Source organism: Coffea arabica, chromosome 2c (genome assembly GCF_036785885.1).
Source record: "Coffea arabica cultivar ET-39 chromosome 2c, Coffea Arabica ET-39 HiFi, whole genome shotgun sequence".
NCBI classification, from domain to species: Eukaryota; Viridiplantae; Streptophyta; class Magnoliopsida; order Gentianales; family Rubiaceae; genus Coffea; species Coffea arabica.
Window position 1 is genome coordinate 33027304 of NC_092312.1, and position 20921 is coordinate 33048224.

A 20921-nucleotide genomic window follows, 5' to 3' on the forward strand; every position below is an offset into this window, starting at 1 on the left:
CACTTCATTTCTTGCTCAATCTTGTGATTCAACCATTAAAATCCCAAATTCCTCCATAAAAGTCACTTACTAAGGACGTTTGAAGATTTTGGTGGAGTTGTTTTGGAAGAAAAATCCCTAAACTACTACCTTTCTTGAGGAATTAAGGTATTTTGCTTGGAACTCACTTTTGTTTCTAATAATGGCCAATTGGTGCCTTATGGTAGCTAGTTAGGTGATTTTATGGAAGATTTTATGGATTGGAGTGAAGATATCTAAATTTCTGTTTTTTTTTTGAGAATTTTTCTGTTTTCCTATGATGGATATGGTTGGCTTGAATTGATGGTTCTAAATGGTGTTAAATAGCTCCCTTGTGCATCAATTGCGGTTATTTGCAGAAAATTTCAACTTGTGCGGAAATTTCAGGTTAGGGTTTCAAATCTGCCCTATTTTGACCAGATTTATTTGAGCGTGTTAGAGGCCAAATCAGGCTTAGGTTAAAGCATGAAAGTTGTAGCAAATGGTGTTAACTAGCTTCCTACAACATTTTAGCTCGATCCGAGTACTGTATCATGTCAAATGACCGAAATACCCTTGACTGCCCATGAGCCCTATTTCGCGCCCAGATTTCTGTTTCCGTGGAGTTTTCCATTTTTGACCCTAAAAATGCATGACTTAGCTTTGGAGGCCTTCATAAGGAATGTAGGTATATGTCTTAGCTTCGAAACGCCATAAGATACACCTCAATCGGACTTCGGTAGCCTGAGTTATTGTCGTTCAATCATAGTGTGGTTAACTAGTCTGATTGTGAGATTTTGGTTCTGTAATTTGCAAATTTGGCCTAGATACACTACTAAATGGACTGAGTGATCTTCATGAAAGTTGTAGTTCTTTGTCTTAGGTTCGAAACGGTATAAATTTCACTCCAATCCGATAAGCGTAGCTTTAGTTGTGACCGATACGCTAAGAGATGTCAAACCTGCTATTTAGCTTTTGTCCTTAAAACTTGATTTCCAGTTGTATTCCTAGACTTGCTTTGTATTTGGATGAACTTGAGGCTAGTTGAAGGGCTATTGTATTGAGATTTCTTATGTGTTGGATTGGACTGAGTTGAGGAAAAATAATGAAACTATAAATGGCTGAAATATAGCAAAATACAGAGGGCATGCTGCCCAAAATTTTAGGGCTATGCGATTCCTTCAAGTTGAGTTAACCTTAGTAAAAATGAAGGGTTTTGGGGGTTATTTGTAACCCTAGGACCAACTGTTATCTTTTTTGCTCAAAAGTCATATTTTATTCTTTTGTACTAGTACTTAACCTGGAAAAGCGTACAACATGTAGTCGAGCTTTATTTATACATTTCATTTACTGGGTTTGTGGATGTGCGAACTATAATCGTTTTATCTTGATTATTTTAGGGTTTCTTGGCGATTAAAGCCACTTTGGGTAAAAACTTTTGAAGTATCTGTACTGGAACCGGTGAGTGTACCACTCCCCTCACTTGTTGTTTAACTTGGGGTCTGTACATGCAATCTGTGATATGAATGACTGTACTATTTGTTTATTCTGTTTGAGACGAGGGTGTACTTTATCACACTTGTTCTCTTGTCTGTTCGTATGCCAATTTACTGTGCGAATTTGAATCGGTTATCTGTATCTGTATCTGTATCTGTTCTGACGTCGTTCGGAAGCTTGGATCCGACGACCTTTCTGTGACCTCTGAGCTCAAATCCTGTGGCTAAGTTATTCGAGTCGAGCCGGCTAGGGGCTGGTCGATTAGATAACGAACCACGGTAGTCTGTTCTTGGAATCTTTGGGGTATTGAGACTCTTGGTTCCGGTATACTCGAGTATTACCACTTCTATTACTGTTGAGGTGTTCGGGCCCGATAGGGGAAAGTTTGGTGGACGGAATTTGGTGTAAAGTGGTCAACGGAAAGGGTTGTTCTTCATACATTGACGGAGAGTCAACAGGTTTGGATCAAGTACTGCAGCAGGGAATTTTGGGCTCTTGAAAGCCACCCGTATCCTTTTTATTTAGGATGTTTGTTCATTTCCGTATTGGCTATGTCTATGTGATTAATTGAATGTGAAGTTCTATGATTCTAAACCGTTATTATATTGGTACCTCATTGAGCATAAGCTCATCCCGTTTCTGTTAACTTTGTTTTCCTTACAGGGAACCACACTTTGAATCGTGATTTTGAGAAAAGGTTGAGCTAGTATATATGTTATTTTGTTAAGCTCTTTTGTAACCGAAACCCGAATTGTATTTTCAATTGTATGAATACTTTGGCTTGTACTTTAGTATAGTTAATTTGTTAAAGACTTCGATGTACAAATATGTATAAGTGCTTAACCTTGTCTATTAAGTGTAATCATGTGAGTTGGTGGTCTTTAATTGTTCATTTTCTTGAGGATTGATCGCGCGTAACATAGGGTTTGTGTGATTCGACTTCGTAGCCCTGGCAAGAGCTGGGCAAGCGGTCCGCCGAACCCTTTGGTTCGCCTTAGGGTAAGGTGGGGCTGTCACACTTCAACTCATCAACAATCATCCAAATATCTTCTCAATTCACTGCATTTGATGATTGAATTATTAAAACCTACAAAAACATGAAGTTTTCACCATTTGAACATATACAAATGCAATTTTCACACTTTGAACCACAAAATGCATAATTCATTAGAAACCTAGTTAATTAGCTATAAAAATGAATAAAACATACCAAAACTAAATAATAAAATACACTTAAAAAAATATTGTGTAGGGTTTATACTAACTTATGCCTTGGTTTTTTTTGCCATGGAAGAGCTCTATTTAGCTCATTCAGCGCGAAAACTAGAGTTTTCTCTGTTCTGGAACAAGTTGCAAGGATGGTTGATTCTGCTAAGAGACTAGTTCATTTGACTCTTAGTGAGTTCCAGTAGCTTTCTACTTCAGATCTTTGGCTTGGAAAAATCCCTATCTCAAATGGGGAAGCTTCGGGTTCTGAAAATCCTATGCTTAGTACACCTGCTAGAAATTGCTCTTGGGCAGAGGTCATTCATTCTAGAGGAGTAGTTCATGATGGGATTGGACTTTCTTACTTTTTTCCACTTGTTGGAGTTGATGAGGTAACTTTCATCATGGATGATGTATCAGAAGGCTTGGCGAAATGGAAGAATGCATTGATTGGGCATGTAATGGGTTCTCATCCTTCTTTCCAATCTATGAAGCAGTTCGTTGACCAAAATGGGGCAAACGTGGAAAAATTGATGTAACTTTGTTGAAATCTAGACTTTTTTTCTTTCAATTTAAAGATGAGGACGCTAAATTGAAGGTTTACAACAAAATGTTGTTTGTCAAACCGTGGTCTCCTGCTCTGGATTTAACTAAAGAGGAAATTTCTTCTATGCCCATTTGGATTAAATTTCAAATCTAAAATTGCATTACTACTCTCTGACAGGTGCTGAACCTGTGCAATAATAATAAATAAAACTAACTACCACCTGAAACAGTCAATAATCAATTCTAGTACTGGAGCAGGGACTCTAGGTGTGCAATGGGTTACTTGATTCACCCTGTTCCCGAAGAGTTTGCTTAATCCGATATACTTGAATTAATTATTTAACTGAATTCACTAACTAGTAGACAGTGGTAAGCAGGGTCGTCTCCTCAGGGACTGGCGAGAAATTTATTTCTTTTCAAGTCAAGATTAATGGGGGGTTTTGGGATTAAATGCTAACTAAATAAATTAAATGCAGAAAATAATTAATTAAAAGAAATAATTAGAGAAACTCTAGCCAATGATACACATCAGAAATGGTTCATGCAACTGATCATCAATTCAAATATAATTCAAACATTTATTGATAGATTAGTTATAGTTGTCATACACGCGATAAACAACCAACCTTTCTTTAATTTCTCTATAGTTAAGGTACGACAGTTAACTATTTCTCTAACCCAAAAACAACCCTAGGTACGACCGTAAGATTTAATTTCTAGATTGCATTAATAATTAGAAAGGCCCAATCCTAACTAACAAACACGCTACAAGGGTTTGTTTAAGCTAGATCATATGTTCCCCTGACATAAACCCAATTACGCCAGTTGCTACTGAAATAGAGATAACGAACAATTACAGATTCAATTACCCTTATTTAGCAAAATAACCTATATGAATAATTAATTGTTGCTCACTAATCAATCATCCACACGAGCTATAACGGTCAAAAGCAGGAAACAGATGAATACCAATAAATGAAGGAAGTAATTAAAATAAATTAGATCTCACAGTAATTGTTGAACCAAATCTTCAGTTGTCCCCTTGACTAGAATTGAGAAGCTAGTTCTCCATTAATGGAGAACCAGCCGTGCGAAAATAAAACAATCGGAGCTTTCTAATGTTTTCAGATGGGAAAAGGAAACTAAAGCTGAGCTCTGAATTACACGTGAATCTGGCCCTTTTATATCTTCAGTAGCCGCCGCCCCCGAGAAAGCTAACGTCTGACCCTAAAAAGAAAAAGCTAAGCTAATGACTAAATGCCCTCCGTAAATCTGGCTTTTTTCCTCCTTTATAGCGCCGCCAGGAGCTAAGAAAACGTTTGACCCAATTAATGAAACCAAAGCTAATCTTTTGAAGTTTTAATCCCATGTTTCTCGCAGTTCACGTGGACCCAACCTTCTAATTGCCCACTTTTGCTGCTACCAAGCCCGCGAGTCTGGCCTTTAGGTGAGTCTCCTCTGTTTCTGGCGTGGGCACGCCTTGAAATGAAGGGTCTTCTGAAAATTTGCCTCAAGAGATTATTTTTAGCACCAACCACCTACAATTCACACAAATATCAAATATGAGCAAAATCTCAATACTTAGCACAGTAAGTAGTCAAAATTAGGACAAAATAACAGTGCAAAATGTGCCCAATAATTGCTCTATCAAATCCCCCCACACCTGGACAATGCTTGTCCTCAAGCATGAGAACACCAATCAAATAATCAAATTCAAACAATGGCTATTGCTCAAATCTTCTATTGCCAAGATACAATTAAAACATATGTCAAGTATTAGCGGCAATTTTCAAGAAATATCCCTCCAGTTAGCTTTTAAGATTAATGACTCTTTTAATTTATGACTAACTAATCTAAGAATATAAAATATTCAACCAGCATTCATAAGCAAATGGTTCGACTATTAAGCAAAATCTTAACATTAAAATTCATGGATCAGTGAGTTAACAATTCATTCACATTTTTCACTATTAGCACTTTTTTTTCTAAAATATCCCCACACTTGATTGATTTTTTTTTTTTAGGGGGAATGCTTAGTTTTTAGCCATTCAAGCGTTTTGACGCGAACTCCAACATTGGCCATATGAGGGAGCCCGGTTATTCAGCCATCATCGCTTAAAAACCACATACTCATAACTATCGTCACTTTTTAACGCGAAAGTCGACACTTGTGGTGAAGACTCCCGGTTACTAGGCAACGATACTAGCGGAGTATAGCCTAATACTATTCATAAATACGCACCAAATTAAAATTAATAATTACACAAACCCGTTTCATTTCTTAAACATGGAGAACTAAGATTAATAATTGAACCAATTTGCATAAAAAAATGTTAGACAAATATTTACAATACTTAGAAAAGTTAATCAAAAAGTGTAAAAGTCACAAAATCTCAAATATTCACCAAAGAGATACCCTTAAACTCAACCATGTCATACTCAACACCTTAAAGTGTAAAATCTTAGCAATAGAAAAATTTGATACATCTAACTATCGTTTATCAGGATAATCACAAATATGCACAACGATAGGCAAAAATTGGACAAAATTCGACAAAGTCAAACAAAAATTCCAACAAAAATGCCTATACTTGCACTTTTTTCAATAAAATACCAATATACTACTCCCCCACACACCTAAATCTTACATTGTCCTTAATGTAACAAATAAAGAATAAAATTCAAAGCAAAAAGGGACAACGAAACTTCCCTGAGTACGCAATGGAGGGTCTCAAGCAGTTATAGCATAGGTGGGAATGGGGGTTCTTCCTTTTATCCCTTGTTTGAGTAGAGATGAGAATAGGCAGTGAGGGACCCCCTTTTTTTTTTTGAATAAAGGAACCCCTGTGTTAGGCGTGGGCACGCCTAACTGCCTTCGAGTCTTCTGACCAACCGTCCGAAATTAAGATCTTGAAGCATGACCACCTGGCGTGGGGATGCCTAACTATTAGAGAGTCTTCTGACCAATTTTCAGAAATTGAGTTCCTTAGACGTGACCACTTGGCGTGAACACACCTAACTACTATAGAGTCTTCTGACCGCCGACAAAAATTGCTTTCCTTAAACGTGACCATTTGGCGTGGACACGCCTAACTGCTGGCTAGTTTTCTGTCCGCCAAATTAAAACTTTCTTCCTTAGGCGTGACTACCTAGCGTGGGCACGTCTAACTGCCAGCTTCCTGCCACAAAAGCAACAAATCACTAAATGCAACTAACACTTAACAAAAATTCCAAAAAGCATAAGAAAACTAAAATAAAGAGCCTTGGGTTGCCTCCCAAGCAGTGCCTTTCTTTAATGTCTTTGGCTAGACATTGCCATATTTATTCACGGAGGATAAAATCGTGTAACTCGTTTCAGTGCTTCATCTTCTATGTAATCCTGATAGCTCTCGTAAATAAAGTAATTCTTGAGTCCACGAGCTACGGTCTTCTATGGATTAGTAGATGGCGCAAAACAAACAAGTGATGACCTTAAATCTTCACTCACTCCTCCATCACGAACTCTTATTGGTTCGAGATATTTTGCCATCGCAACTCTTAACTTATTCCTGTCATGAAATTCAAAATCTTCTGGTATAATAAAATCAATTTCACTAACAGGAATTGAAGAATAAGAGTCAAGAAAATGTTGATTAAGAGATGGAGGAGATGTCACCGCATTTGAAAAATGTTCACCGGATTCATTCACTTGAGTGATTTGATGTTGGGATCTCATTTCTTGCACTTCAACATTCTTTTCAACTGCATCTTTAGATCCGTTTTCTTGAGATTCTAGCAGTTCCATGTCACTTGTCAGGATAATTGCATCCTCATCTTTCTTAAGGTCAATGATGGTTTGTGAGGGCAATTCTCTATAAATTGGAGAATTCCATTTGCTTGGTGTAGATACCTATTAACGCCTTTCATCTTCCATCTCTTTTTGAATTTGATCTTGACCCTTATCCTTCAGAACCGTAAGCCCTTTAATTTCTTTTTCACTTCTAAGGGTCATAGCACTCACGTTCTTTGGGTTAACTTCAAGTTGAGATGAAAGTCTTCCTTTCTCTTGAGACTCCAAACGATGTAGTATAGAGATCATCCGACTCAACTGATTTTCTATGTTTTTGATGCTCGTGTCTGTCCTTTGTTGGTATTGAATGGCATTTTGCTGGAGTTTCGTGGTGTTGGCAACTAATGCCTTGACCATATCCTCCAAAGACATGTCAGCATTTGATGAATGAGATTGGTATTTGGAGGGGTGCCGCGGCTGAAAATCCTGTTGCCTATTGGGCAAAGAATTTTGCTGCTTGTTGCCTCCATAGCTAACATTTAGATGGTCTCTCCAATTCGGATCATTCATATTGGAATAAGGGTCATACTGCCTACGAGACACGGGCACGTTGCCAACCATGCTCATTTGTTCAACTCCTTCATCTTGTAACACTGGGCACCAATCTGTGGGATGACTCGTGTCCTTACAAATACCACATGTTTTGGCCTGTTGAAAATTTCCTACAGCCAACTGTCGAATAGCCGAAGTTAATTCAGATATTTGTTGTTGAATTGATGAGACATTTACTTCATTTACTCGACAAGTATGGGCATCCTCCCTTGTGCCAAATTGTTGAGAATTTTCTGCCATCCTTTCTATCAATTCCCAAGCATCTTGGGAAGTCTTATTCATCAAAGCACCTCCACTGGCAGCATCTATAAGACTTCTATCCGTATATAGCAAACCTTCATAGAAATATTGAATCAAGAGCTGCTCGCTAATTTGGTGCCGAGGACATCTAATACACAATTTCTTAAATCTCTCCTAATAGTCATAGAGAGACTCCCCTGGATGCTGTATAATGCCGCATATTTCCTTTCTCAAATTGGCAGCTCTTGACGCAGGAAAATATTTTTACAAAAACTTCTTTTTTAATTGTTCTCAAGTTGTTATACTACCTGGTGGCAGATAGTAGAACCAATCTTTTGCCGCGTCCTTGAGGGAAAAGGGAAATGCTCGCATTTTTTTTTTGCTCCTCAGTAATCCCCGAGGGTTTCATACTTGTGCATACTACATCAAATTCCTGCAAGTGCTTGTAAGGCTCCTCACCTAAAAAATCATGAAAAGAAGGTAAGAGGTGAATTAGGCCAAACTTTAATTCAAAAGGAGTTTCTTCATCTAAATTTGGAAAGGTAATGCATAATGGCTGTTGATTAAAGTTTGGAGTAGCCAACTCCCTTAAAGTTCGAGTATTAGCCATGGCAACGTCTTCTTGATCAGGATTGCTCGAGTTGGCACTATGCACAATCTTCTTTATCTCATGGTCAAAAATTAATTCACCTGCTCAAGAGAAGCGGGGCATAAAATCGAAAGAAAAAAAATAAATTAAAAATAAAATGAACTCAAAAAGAAAACGAATTAACGAACGCCAGTCCCCGGCAACGGCGCCAAAAATTGACAGGTGTCGAACCTGTGCAATAATAATAAATAAAACCTAACTACCACCTGAAACAGTCAATAATCAATTCTAGTACTGGAGCAGAGACTCTATGTGTGCAATGGGTTACTTGATTCACCATGTTCCCGAAGAGTTTGCTTAATCCGATATACTTGAATTAGTTATTTAACTGAATTCACTAACTAGTAGACAGTGGTAAGCAGGGTCGTCTTCTCACGGACTGGCGAGAAATTTATTTCTTTTCAAGTCAAGATTAATGGGGGGTTTTGGAATTAAATGCTAACTAAATAAATTAAATACAGAAAATAATTAATTAAAAGAAATAATTAGAGAAACTCTAGCCAAGGATACACTTCAGAAATGGTTCATGCAACTGATCATCGATTCAAATATAATTTAAACATTTATTAATAGATTAGTTATAGTTGTCATACACGCGATAAACAACCAATCTTTCCTTAATTTCTCTATAGTTAAGATACGACCGTTAACTATTTCTCTAACCCAAAAACAACCCTAGGTACGACCGTAGGATTTAATTTCTAGATTGTATTAATAATTAGAAAGGCCAATCCTAACTAACAAACACGCTACGAGGGTTTGTTTAAGCTAGATCGTATGTTCCCCTGACATAAACCCAATTACGCCAGTTGCTACTGAAATAGAGATAACGAACAATTACGGATTCAATTACCCCTATTTAGCAAAATAACCTATATGAATAATTAATTGTTGCTCACTAATCAATCATCCACACGAGCTATAATGGTCAAAAGCAAGAAACATATGAATACCAATAAATGAAGGAAGTAATTAAAATAAATTAGATCTCACAGTAATTGTTGAACCAAATCTTCAGTTGTCCCCTTGACTAGAATTGAGAAGCTAATTCTCCATTAATGGAGAACCAGCCGTGTGAAAATAAAACAATCGGAGTTTTCTAATGTTTTCAGATGGGAAAAGGAAACTAAAGCTGAGCTCTGAATTACACGTGAATCTGACCCTTTTATATCTTCAGTAGCCGCCGCCCCCGAGAAAGCTAACGTCTGACCCTAAAAAGCAAAAGCTAAGCTAATGACTAAATGCCCTTCGTAAATCTGGCTTTTTTCCTCCTTTATAGCGCCGCCAGGAGCCAAGAAAATGTTTGACCCAATTAATGAAACCAAAGCTAATCTTTTGAAGTTTTAATCCCATGCTTCTACCGGTTCACGTGGACCCAACCTTCTAATTACCCACTTTTGCTGCTACCAAGCCCGCGGGTCTGGCCTTTAGGTGAGTCTCCTCAGTTTCTGGCGTGGGCAGGCCCTGAAATGAAGGGTCTTCTGGAAATTTGCCTCAAGAGATTACTTTTAACACCAACCACCTACAATTCACACAAATATCAAATATGAGCAAAATCTCAATATTTAGCACAGTAAGTAGTCAAAATTAGGACAAAATAACAGTGCAAAATGTGCCCAATAATTGCTCTATCACTCTCCTAGTTGCCTAGTAAGCTGTCTAGTTATGTTGGTATGCCTCTCTTTACTAATAAACCTACTACTGATCAGTCCACACTGCCTTTATGCACGAGTGTGTATAGAGAGAGATATCCATAGCACTTTGCCTACTAGCATCCCTATCTTGAATTAAAAGGGTGATAAGATAATGCAAGAGGTGGTATATGAATGGATTCCTCTGAAATGTAGTTTTTGTGGTAAGTTTGGTCATACGTTGGCTAACTATGGAGCAAAGCCACAAGTTTAAAAAGTTTGGAGGCCTAAAGTTGATTAGGTTAAAGAATCAGTGATTGAAACAAGGATTGAACTAGTGATTGTACCTGTGCATGAACCAATGATGGAAGAGTTTACTACTGTAGCCACTACTAAATCAATGAATTGTTTAGTGAACATATCTGACGCCAATGAGCAAACGGAGGTCCATATTGTGTTTCAAGAAAAGGAACATAGGCCTTCAAATAAGTATAGAAGAGTAATCCCAATCTCAGCAGTGGAGATTGTACTTCCCGGACAGCATTGTTCAGCTCAAAATATTAATACCCCTAATTCATTTGCTGCTTTGACAGATATGCCTGTAGAGATTGATGTAAAGGCTAAATGAGACAGAGGAGATAAGAAGAATGGATCACAAAAAAAGAATGGATCACAAAATGCGAATGGAAGAGGTAAGACCACTATGGCCCCTATAACATAAATATCATTTGCTGGAACATTAGGGGTTTAAATCAACCCCATAAACAAGTAGCTATGAGAAATAAAGTAGATACTCTACACTTAGATATGTTTGGAGTTATAGGAAATAAAGTTTGAATTGTGAACTATGCTACTATGTATAAGAAGTGTTTTCCTACTTGCCATTGTGTATATAATACACCTTCTGTTGGAATTGGTAGAATCTAATTTTGCTAGGATCCTATTAAAGTACAAGTTACACCTGTGAGTGTTCATGAGCAGGTTATTACTTGTCATGTGGTTCATCCCAATTGGCAAAGTAGTTTTGTTGTCTCTTTTGTATATGCTAGAAATGATAAAGAGGATAGGAGAGCCTTACGGAGTGAGTTGTGTAGGCTTCAGAATATAATACATGATTATGCTTGGATTCTAATGGGGGACTTCAATATAATCCGTTATGATTATGAAAAATCTGGTAATATGGAAAGAGACCAGCCTGCAATATCTAAATTTGAAGATTGCTTCAACAAATTAATGTTGATGATTTGCCATTCAAAGGCTATTTACTTACCTGGTGCAATGGAAGGTTTGGTCGAGATCGGCTCTATTGCAAACTTGATAGGATATTATGTAATGAGAAATGGATGCAATTATTTCCTCATCAAGAAGCTGAGTTTGTGGATCTTGGAGTATCAGATCATTGTGCTGGATTACTTATTATTAAGAAATATTTTAATTTTGGACCTAATCCTTTCAAATTTCATAGATTTTGGATGTCTCACAATGATTTTCCTCAGCTACTTCATAAGGCATGGTCTACTAAATTTCAAGGTGACCCCCCATGAGGACTTTCTGTTTGACACTAAAAGAGGTGAAGATAACATTAAAAGAGTTAAATACGAAAGAATTCTGGAATATCTCTGCCAAAACTATCCATGCACAAGAGGCTCTATACTCTGCTCAAAGGCAACTACAATAGGCTCCTTATGGCATACACTTGCAATTTATCGAGAAGAAATGTCTATCAGCTTATATTTGTCTTTTAATTGTTGAGGAACAATTTTTCAAGGACAAGTCCCAAACTAATTGGCTACTCTCAGGGGATAGGAATACAAAAATTTTTCATAAGAAGATGAAAATGCATCAGAGGAGGAATAGTATTTTATCTATTCAGAATAGCAGTGGACATAAAGTGGAGGATTATGAGGAGGTCAAGAGCATCACAGTGAATTTCTTTCAAGACTTGTTTTCTGAAAAAGGGACCTTTATTAAAGTACACAGTGCTAGATTGTGTCAACTTATTGTAAACAAAATAAGCAATGACTAGGCTAATGAGCTCCAAAAAGAAATCTCTAATAGTGAAGTGTAGTCAGTGTTATTCTCTATGAAGCAAGGTAAGACTCCGGGACCTGATGGTTTTCCTGTAGAATTTTTGTAAAAAATTGAGGAGTTGTGCAAATTGACTTTATCAAAGTTGTTAAATACTATTTTAGTGATAGCAAATTTTATCCTCTATTGAATAGTACAATCATTTCTCAAATTCCAAAAGTGCCTAACCTATCAACTATGAAAGAATATAGGCCTATATCTTGCTGTAATACAGTTTACAAGGTTTTCTCCAAAATCTTAACTAAAAGGATTAAGAAAGTGCTACCAAAATTGATATGTAATCGCCAAAATGCCTTCCTAAAAGGTAGAGTGATCTCAGATAATATACTTTTGATGCATGCCATTGTAAATGGGTACCACAGGAATACTGGACAGGTTAAATGTGCTATGAAAATTGACTTGGTTAAAGCCTACGACACTATTAGATGGGATTTCTTATTCACTATTATGGAATGTATGAATTTTCCTAAAAAGTTCATTTGTTGGATTAAGAAAGGATTGTTTTCACAGAACATGAAGAGAGCTTTAGTTGGGTATTTTCCCAGTTCTAGAGGATTAAGACGGGGTGATCCCATCTCACCATATCTTTTCCTTCTTGTAAAGAAAATTTTCTCTCTTTTGTTTGATGAAACTGCCAAAGGACCTGACTTTCAATTTCATCCAAAATGCCAATAACTTGGAACATCTCACCTCATTTTTACTGATGATTTATTCCTCATTTCTGCTGCAAACCCTGGTTCCTTTAATATCATGAAATCCATTATTGAGGAATTCTCTGATCTATTAGGACTATCCCTTAATTTGTACAAGAGTGAGGTCTTCTTATCAGGTGTTAATGAACAGCAAGGCCTAGAACTATGTAAGATCCTAGGAATCAAGAGAGGCTATCAACTTGTCAAATATTTGGGTGTGCCTTTGATAAATATCAAATTATCCTTCAAGAATTGCTCCCCTATCATTGAGAAGATAAGGAGGAAAATAGAAGGGTAGAGCAATAAACTATTAACTTACGCTGGTAAATTGCAATTGGTTAAGTCAGTGTTGCTTAGTGTTCAGTTCTATTAGAGTAGTGTATTCCTATTACAACGAGTTGTTATTAAGAGGATTGAATCTATGCTTACTGCATTCTTATGGAAAGGAATAGATTCTATCAAGAATGGGATCAAAGCATGTTGGAAGGAAATGAGCAAACCTATTAAACAAGAAGGGCTAGGATTACCTAATTTGGCTAATTGGAATAAGGCATTATTGTTTAAGTATATCTGGCACATAGCACTTAAAAAGGAATCTCTTTGGATTGCTTGGGTTCACACTGTGGAGCTCAAAAATAAATGTTTCTGGTCTATTTCATTGCATCAATCTTGTTCTTTGGTTTGGCATAAATTCCTTCAGATCAAATCTATTATACAGCCTTTTATTGCCTCAGTGATCAAAAGTGGAGAAAATACTTATCTCTGGTATGATAATTAGCACCATAGAGGGCCATTGTTGATAGCTTATGGGCCCAATATGGTGTGACAGTTTGGAAGTACGTTACAGGCTAAGGTTTCTTCTTTCATTGAAAATGGAGAGTGGAAGATCCCCAATAGTAGGAGAAGAATAGCTAAAGTAGATGATTTTGCACAATTTGTTCCTTCTAGACAGTCATTAAGCGAGGAAATGTCAGATATAGTGAAATGGTTGCCTAGTAAATCAGGTTTGTTCTCTGTCAAATCTACAATTGAAGTGTTGAATCATTTTGCTACTAAGGTCTATCGGCATCATCTTGTGTGGTTCAAAAAATATATCCCAAAACATTCATTTATGTTATGGTTGTTGTGCAAGAACAAATTAAGCACAAAGGACAGGCTGGTTAAATGGGGCATTATGACTGAAATGAAATGTATACTATGCTGTACTGGAAATGAATCTTGTAATCATCTCTTTTTTCAATGTGAGTATGCAGCTTATATTTGGTCAAGAATACAGCAATGTTGCTTGCAATATCAAGGGACTTATGAATGGATATTAAAGTTGAATGGTTTAGTTGTCATTGGAAGAAAGAATGCTTTATAAACACAGTAAAGAAGTTGGCACTAGGAGTAGCTGTATATTATATATGGAAGGAGAGAAATTATAGGGTGGTCCAATATAAAGTCTCTGATGCTGACGTTGTTGCACGCAGAGAGCTAAAGGAGATTCGCTGCTGTGTGGCAAAATGGAGGAATGTATCAAGTACAAGAGACAACTGATTATTTTGCCTTAGTTGGGATTTTTCCCAAGTGATTTCCCTTAAATGTTGATAGCATAATCGGCGTTTAGTTCATTATAGCAATACTATTGTATAGCTTAAATGTTGATAGCATAATCGGCGTTTAGTTCATTGTAGCAATACTATTGTATAGCTTAATTGGTTGTCGCAGTACTTTTGTGTAGCAGATTCCTCTGCTCTTGTGTACATTCATGTTCTTTTCAATAAAATCCCTATTTACGTGAAAAAATTACACTTAAATCACTCAAAATGCACACTTATTAAATTCTTCCACACTTAAACTATTAATTGTTCTCAAGCAATTAAGAATTACAAACTATCATAATAGTTCGAATATATCCCTTTTGCCTATGTCTTTCATATTTATTTCTTCAATAACAAGGTAAACCACCATTATATAATCATTCTTTTCATCATAAATACTTATCATATCAAGTAAATGAGAGAGAATTATATTAAGAGTTAAGACTCGTTGAATTCATTTACTTCCCTCAACCAATAGCAGAGTCAGAAAAAATTCTTAGTAGAGCTAAAATTTTTTTCTACTCTTTCTCTAGTATTTTAAGCAAAAAAAAAAAAAAATTCACCAAAAAGTACAAATGATGCATATATTCCATGAAATGCATAAAAAGACAAAATCAAAATTATTAATGTAATAATAATTTTATTTCAAAAAACAAACTAAACCATTTACAATTACTCATAACGAATTTTTATATTTTGATAACGTTTTACAACTTTCTCATTTTGAATTTCATGAATTATATTTTTTTCAATATATGTAATTGAATAATCATTCATCCAAGTGTCTCCCATTCTATTTCGTAACCAATTTTTCACTATATTCATAGCTGAAAAAGCTCTTTCTATGGTAGCTGTAGCAACAGGCAAAATCAAAACCAACTTTAAGAGCATATAAACCGATGGATACACAATATCTCTTTTAGTCTTCACCAACTTTTGAGCTAGATCAGAGATTTTTCTTAAATCTAGAAATTCCTTAGCTGATTTCAAGTCATTAATATAAGTATCCAATTCAGTGTCAAGCGCAAGAACATTCAACTTAGAAAACTCACAAGGATAATGTTTTGCAAGATGAATCAACTTTTCTTATCAAATGCTGCAAAGGAATCATTTGGGTTCAAGCATGCCATGCAAAGAAACAACTCCATATTAATTCCATTGAAACGATTGTTGAGTTCTTAAAGTTGTAAATCTGTCACAGCACAAAATAGCTCAACTTGATAGTGGTGAAGGTTTGTAATTTGTTGAACTTTTCTTCGAGATCTCCCACTAGTAATGAATATTTCATCCATTTTCAGAATGATGATCTTATGCTTTTTACAAAACAAACAAATTTCATCAAGTAAAAAATCCCATCCATGTTCCCTAGTCGCTTGTAATTGTTGCTTGGAAACTTTGACCAGACCCATAACATTGACAATATCTTGATCCTTCCTTTGTAATGCTTCAGATAGTGCATTCGTTATTCCCATGATTTTCTTCATCAAATGTAAAATAAATGCAAATTCAAAAGATTGCAAAGAATTAAGAAATGCATATGCTTGACCTTTTTGCTCCACAAGACCATCATTTTCAATTATCAAAACAACATCTATTACAGAATCATACATAAGAATCAACTTTAACAACAATCCAAAATGTGAACCCTAACGTGTATCACAAGTTCTTTGAGGGCTAGTTTCTTGATTTAAGCCCTGACCACTCACAAGTTCTCCAGTCATTAGATCATCAATGACTTTCTTAAGTCGTTGTTCTCTAAGAATTTCTTATCTTTTAGATGAATCTTCAAGAACATGCACTAAGGTAGACAATGTATTATACATAGAAGAGACTTGGACATGTTTCTTTGCAACCCCTACAAGTGACAGTTGAAGTTGATGTGCAAAACAATGAATATAATATGCAGAACCATTTTCCTTCATGATCAAAGTCTTTAAACCACTATATTCACCTCGCATGTTACTAGCACTATCATAACCTTGACCACGGATTTGTAATATGCTCAAACCATGCTTTGAAAATAAAACATCAATTGCTTTCTTAAGTGAAAGAGCAGTAGCATCACTTACATGTAGAATGCCAAGAAAACGCTCAATCACATATCCATGTAAATCTACATAACGTATAACAACTGCCAATTGCTCCTTTGTTGATGCATCATAAGATTCATCACATAAAATAGCAAACAATCCATGTCCAAAGTCATTTACAATAATTCTTGTAGTCTCGCTTGCCAAAGCATTTGTAATATCCTTTTGAATATTCAAGCAATGAGTTTGAGATTTTTAGGGGCAATTTCAAGAACAACCTTTTTTATATCATCATTATGACCGGTAAGGAAGTGCAGAAGTTCAAGAAATTTCCCTGACTTTTCGAGATATTAGATTCACCGTGACCACGAAAACCAAACCTTGGTGTAGGAGAAATCTAGCACAATCTACTGAGACTAATAAACGAGTCCGATACTCAGCCTTCATTTTCTCTGATTGCTTAAAAATTGCCACTTCAATGTGCTGATTTTGATTAATAAATTTTGACATTTACTCCAAGCTAGATTGTGTGTGCTGGTAGGACCACCAACATGAACATCAAATCTATCCTTTTTTTTTTCCAATTTGTGAATCCTTCCTTAATGAAATTATCATCACCAGATTGTTCACCCACATCTGGTCTATATAGATAACAGCATAAGCAATAAGCGACATCCTTTTCAATACTATATTCCAACTAATTCTTGTAATCATCATACCAGCCCCGGACAAATCGATGTATCTTTGTTCCTATCATTCATTGTGGAAAAACATGCTCACGAGGTTGATATGGTCCCTTTTTTAAGTAATATCTCCGAATTTCATCTTGAAGGTTTGGATGATAATCCTCAATTTTTTTCCTTTGGGCTAGATCTGCAGGTAATTCATCTAAGTTAATCCCCAAGCAACTTTTTTTATTGTCATTTTTTGCACTTTCATCATCCTTGTTTCTTCTTTATTAGATGACTCTTTTTCCATTGACTTTCTCTTGAAATATCTCTCCATAGCTAAAGAAATTAAAATCAATATATAAGATACTAATCAAATTAAAATATTAAATAGACAATAAAATCTATCCAAGAACTATTTCACAAGTTAAAGTTATTTATTAAATGACTTATTTATTCATTACTAGATCAAATCATTCACCCCAACATATGAACCTTATCAAGTTAATTAGACAAAAGGATCCATATAAGAATAATTTGAAAGTCAAAAATATATGTCAAATGGCCCTCTATTCATCATTACATTAACTCCAATACAAGAAACTAATCAAGGCAAATAAAAAATAAATTAGAAATCCATAAAAGCACCATTTCACAAGTTAAAATATTTATGAAATAATCCATTTATTAGTTATTACACTAACTAATCAGTTTTTAAATTTCTTTAAAATAGTAATAGTCTCATGCTCTAGAAATATATTTGCAAAGAAGTTCAAAATAACAATAAGAAGAAGTAATTGTTTTGAACATGATTTTGATGACCTCCAAAAGTTGGTGAAAAATTTAGAAAAAAGTTGCAATGATCAGTGGTGGACTCAGAAGATCAACTGATTCTAGTGCAATCTCTGAATCAGATGAAGTGATCAAGAGAAAAAGTAGAGAAAACAGGGGACCAAAGGAGGGAAGGAAGAGTGGTTCTTGGTTATGGGGGGAAAATAGGGGACCAGAGAAGGGAAGGGAAACTGGGGAGTGGGGACCAAAGGAAGTGAATGATATGATTGGTACCTGGTAGTTGAAATGAAAAGGTTTTTTTTAGCTTATTTAAAATGAAATTTTGTGGCCCACATATTCTTTTAGAATTTTAATTTATGAACTAACTTATAGGACCACATAATTCTTTCACATCATTCATAAGAAAACTTTAGAGAGCACACTTGAGATTATATCACAAAATTCTATGTGTACTATAGGAATTTAAGAGGGGCAGTGGGGGCGCCACCTTAAATCCGCCAATGCCCTCAACTCAATTTCAGCTTTATGAAACTCATATGGCCAAGTCAAGGCATACAAATTCCATGATCATCTTTATTTACTCAAAAGAGGGATTTATTCAATACACAACAAATAGTTTCCTCAAGTAGTGAAGATATCTTTTGATGTGAAGATCGACATTGGTAGATAAAGACCTCCATCACTAACTAGAGTTGCTTTTGCATACTCACAATTCAAGAGCCATTTTATGCAAAAATCAACATTTGTAGATGAAGACTCGAGATTACTAAGTTTCAAGAATCATTAGAGTGGCACTTTTATTTGTTCTTTCTCTTTTTTTTTTAATAACTTCCCTCATATAGAATGACTATACAAAAAATAATGTAAATATTGGCCATATTCATCACTCAAATTGTGAAATTCAATCAAGATAGAAAACTTATCAAGCATGTAAAATTTAAGGTATAATTACTTCCACTTTACAAGGTATACTTTCTTCATAGCAAAAATTCTAGTCACATAAGAGTTATTTCCAAATCAAATAGGAAATGAGATTCTTAAGACACATAAATTTTACTCCAAATGAAGAATTTTGACTACTAATGGTTATGGACTTCTTTGAAAATTGACAAAATTATGAAAATACCATTTTTCTCTAATCACCATAATTAAAAAGGAAGTAAACCTCTCCCCACACTTAAATTGCACAGTGTTCTCAATGTGTGAAAAGGAAAAGCAAGGGTAAAAGAAATACTCCCTCCATGGTGAATTGGCCTCTTATTTGGGATCTTTGATGACCTCATCTTTCTTGAAATTTAACCATTATCTACATAAATGAAAATCAAAGATTATAAGTTTCACATAATAACCGTTAGTTTGCAAAAAATTGAAAACAAAAGCAACAAACTTTACTACTAAGGTCCAAGAAGTGCATATGATACGTAAATGATCAAATAATGAAACTATATTGACCCTAATGATTCACCATGCAATTAATATGCAAATGTATGTTTTGAATCTCAAAAAAAAAAAAGCCATACAGAGTCATTTAGTAAGTTTATGCATCCTAAAGCACCTTCATATATTCATCATACAAACCTATGCACAAATGAGAATAGAGTCGAAAAGGTGAAAATGCAAACTAGCATGCAAAGTTAAAGAAATTCACCTCAAAATAGTTATATGAGTGAAATGAAATGTGACTGAACTATTTTCACACTCAAATGAGCCTTAACATGAACTTTATGCAAATTGAACTTAATAAGGACTCATGAAGATTAAATACACCAATGATGCATTTGAATGTTAAAAACTACTCCAAATAATGTTAATGGTGAATACAAGTGTTGATTGATCAAGAAATTTGAAAAATAAGTGAAGTGCATGTGTTTTGCCCATAAAAAGAAGAAAAAAGAAATGTTGAGCAAAGTTTCCCTTTTTGGGGAATTGAAATACGTAGGCATGGGAACACGCGAGCTGATACCCACGTTTTGAGGATGCATTTTCTCAAGAAATTATGAAGACGAACTAATACGCGACCTGAAAACGCATGCTTAATAATAGCGTCATGGCTATTCAAGGTTCGGATGGTAGTGTCGAGGGTCCAATAGCTTCAAGTCAAGTTCGTGTGCCAATCGGACCAATTACAAAACTCAAGCTAAGCGTCTCAAAGAACAACTTAATGCTCTTGTCCAAGCTGCCCATGCGTCGTTCAAAGGGTTCTTGATTATTAGGGATGTTGATCAAGATACAAGCAAGCTCGTGAATTGCATTCAAGTCGCGGATGTGCAAGATTGAAGATGAAGTCTTGGAAGCCTAACCTATATTGCATGATAGTTGTGTCTCATTCGATTATGTTTAGTTAAGAGTCGAGTGAAATAAGGAAACTTGCATTGTTTCCAACACCAAGTAGGTTAAGTCGTATGGTTAGTTTCCTAATGTGTTTCGCTTTTAAGTTTCCTAAACTTAGTAGTTTTTGAGGGCCTTGTAAAATCTATATAAGAGTCATTTTCATTCATAATAAGATAACAAGAAATTTTCCAGCAACTCGAGTGAGCTTTTCTCATAGTTCCGAACTTCTCTTGAATACCTTAGAGGTGCTCTAAGCGTTTAGGCTCTGGCTTATCAATCAAGAATCGCACTTGATCGTGGCGCCTTCTACTAACACCTTTGGTTCGCTAATCCGTTAGTTTGTGGGTTGAGATAATATCAAGATTGTTCGCAATTTCGGGGATTAGAGGGGTCGTAAGGTTTTCGCTGCCAATCTAAATTTGAGTTCCACTATCAAGATCCGGGCTTGTGATCATGAACTCTGTCGCACCCATGGGATTCATATCAGTTAGTATCAGAGTTGGTTGATGGTATTCAAGTTATATCTTTTATTTCTAGTGTTATCGTACCTTTTGTGCCATTCCTAATCACCTAGGATTTTGTTCTTCATC

At 35.6% G+C, this 20921-nt stretch overlaps 1 protein-coding gene and 1 pseudogene across 1 annotated transcript; one reads left to right on the forward strand and one right to left on the reverse strand.

Annotated features, from left to right (window-relative positions):
* Window positions 1–12985: 12985 nt before the first annotated feature.
* On the forward strand, window positions 12986–14246 carry LOC140035621 (uncharacterized; annotated as a pseudogene).
* Window positions 14247–15688: 1442 nt separating this feature from the next.
* Window positions 15689–17215, reverse strand: LOC113724287 (uncharacterized). The gene is made up of 3 exons (XM_027247206.2): window positions 17159–17215; window positions 16462–16762; window positions 15689–16101 (listed from the first exon to the last, which is right to left on the reverse strand). The coding sequence occupies exons 1-3, from the start codon at window positions 17213–17215 to the stop codon at window positions 15689–15691; spliced, it is 771 nt and encodes a 256-aa protein (XP_027103007.2).
* Window positions 17216–20921: the final 3706 nt, after the last annotated feature.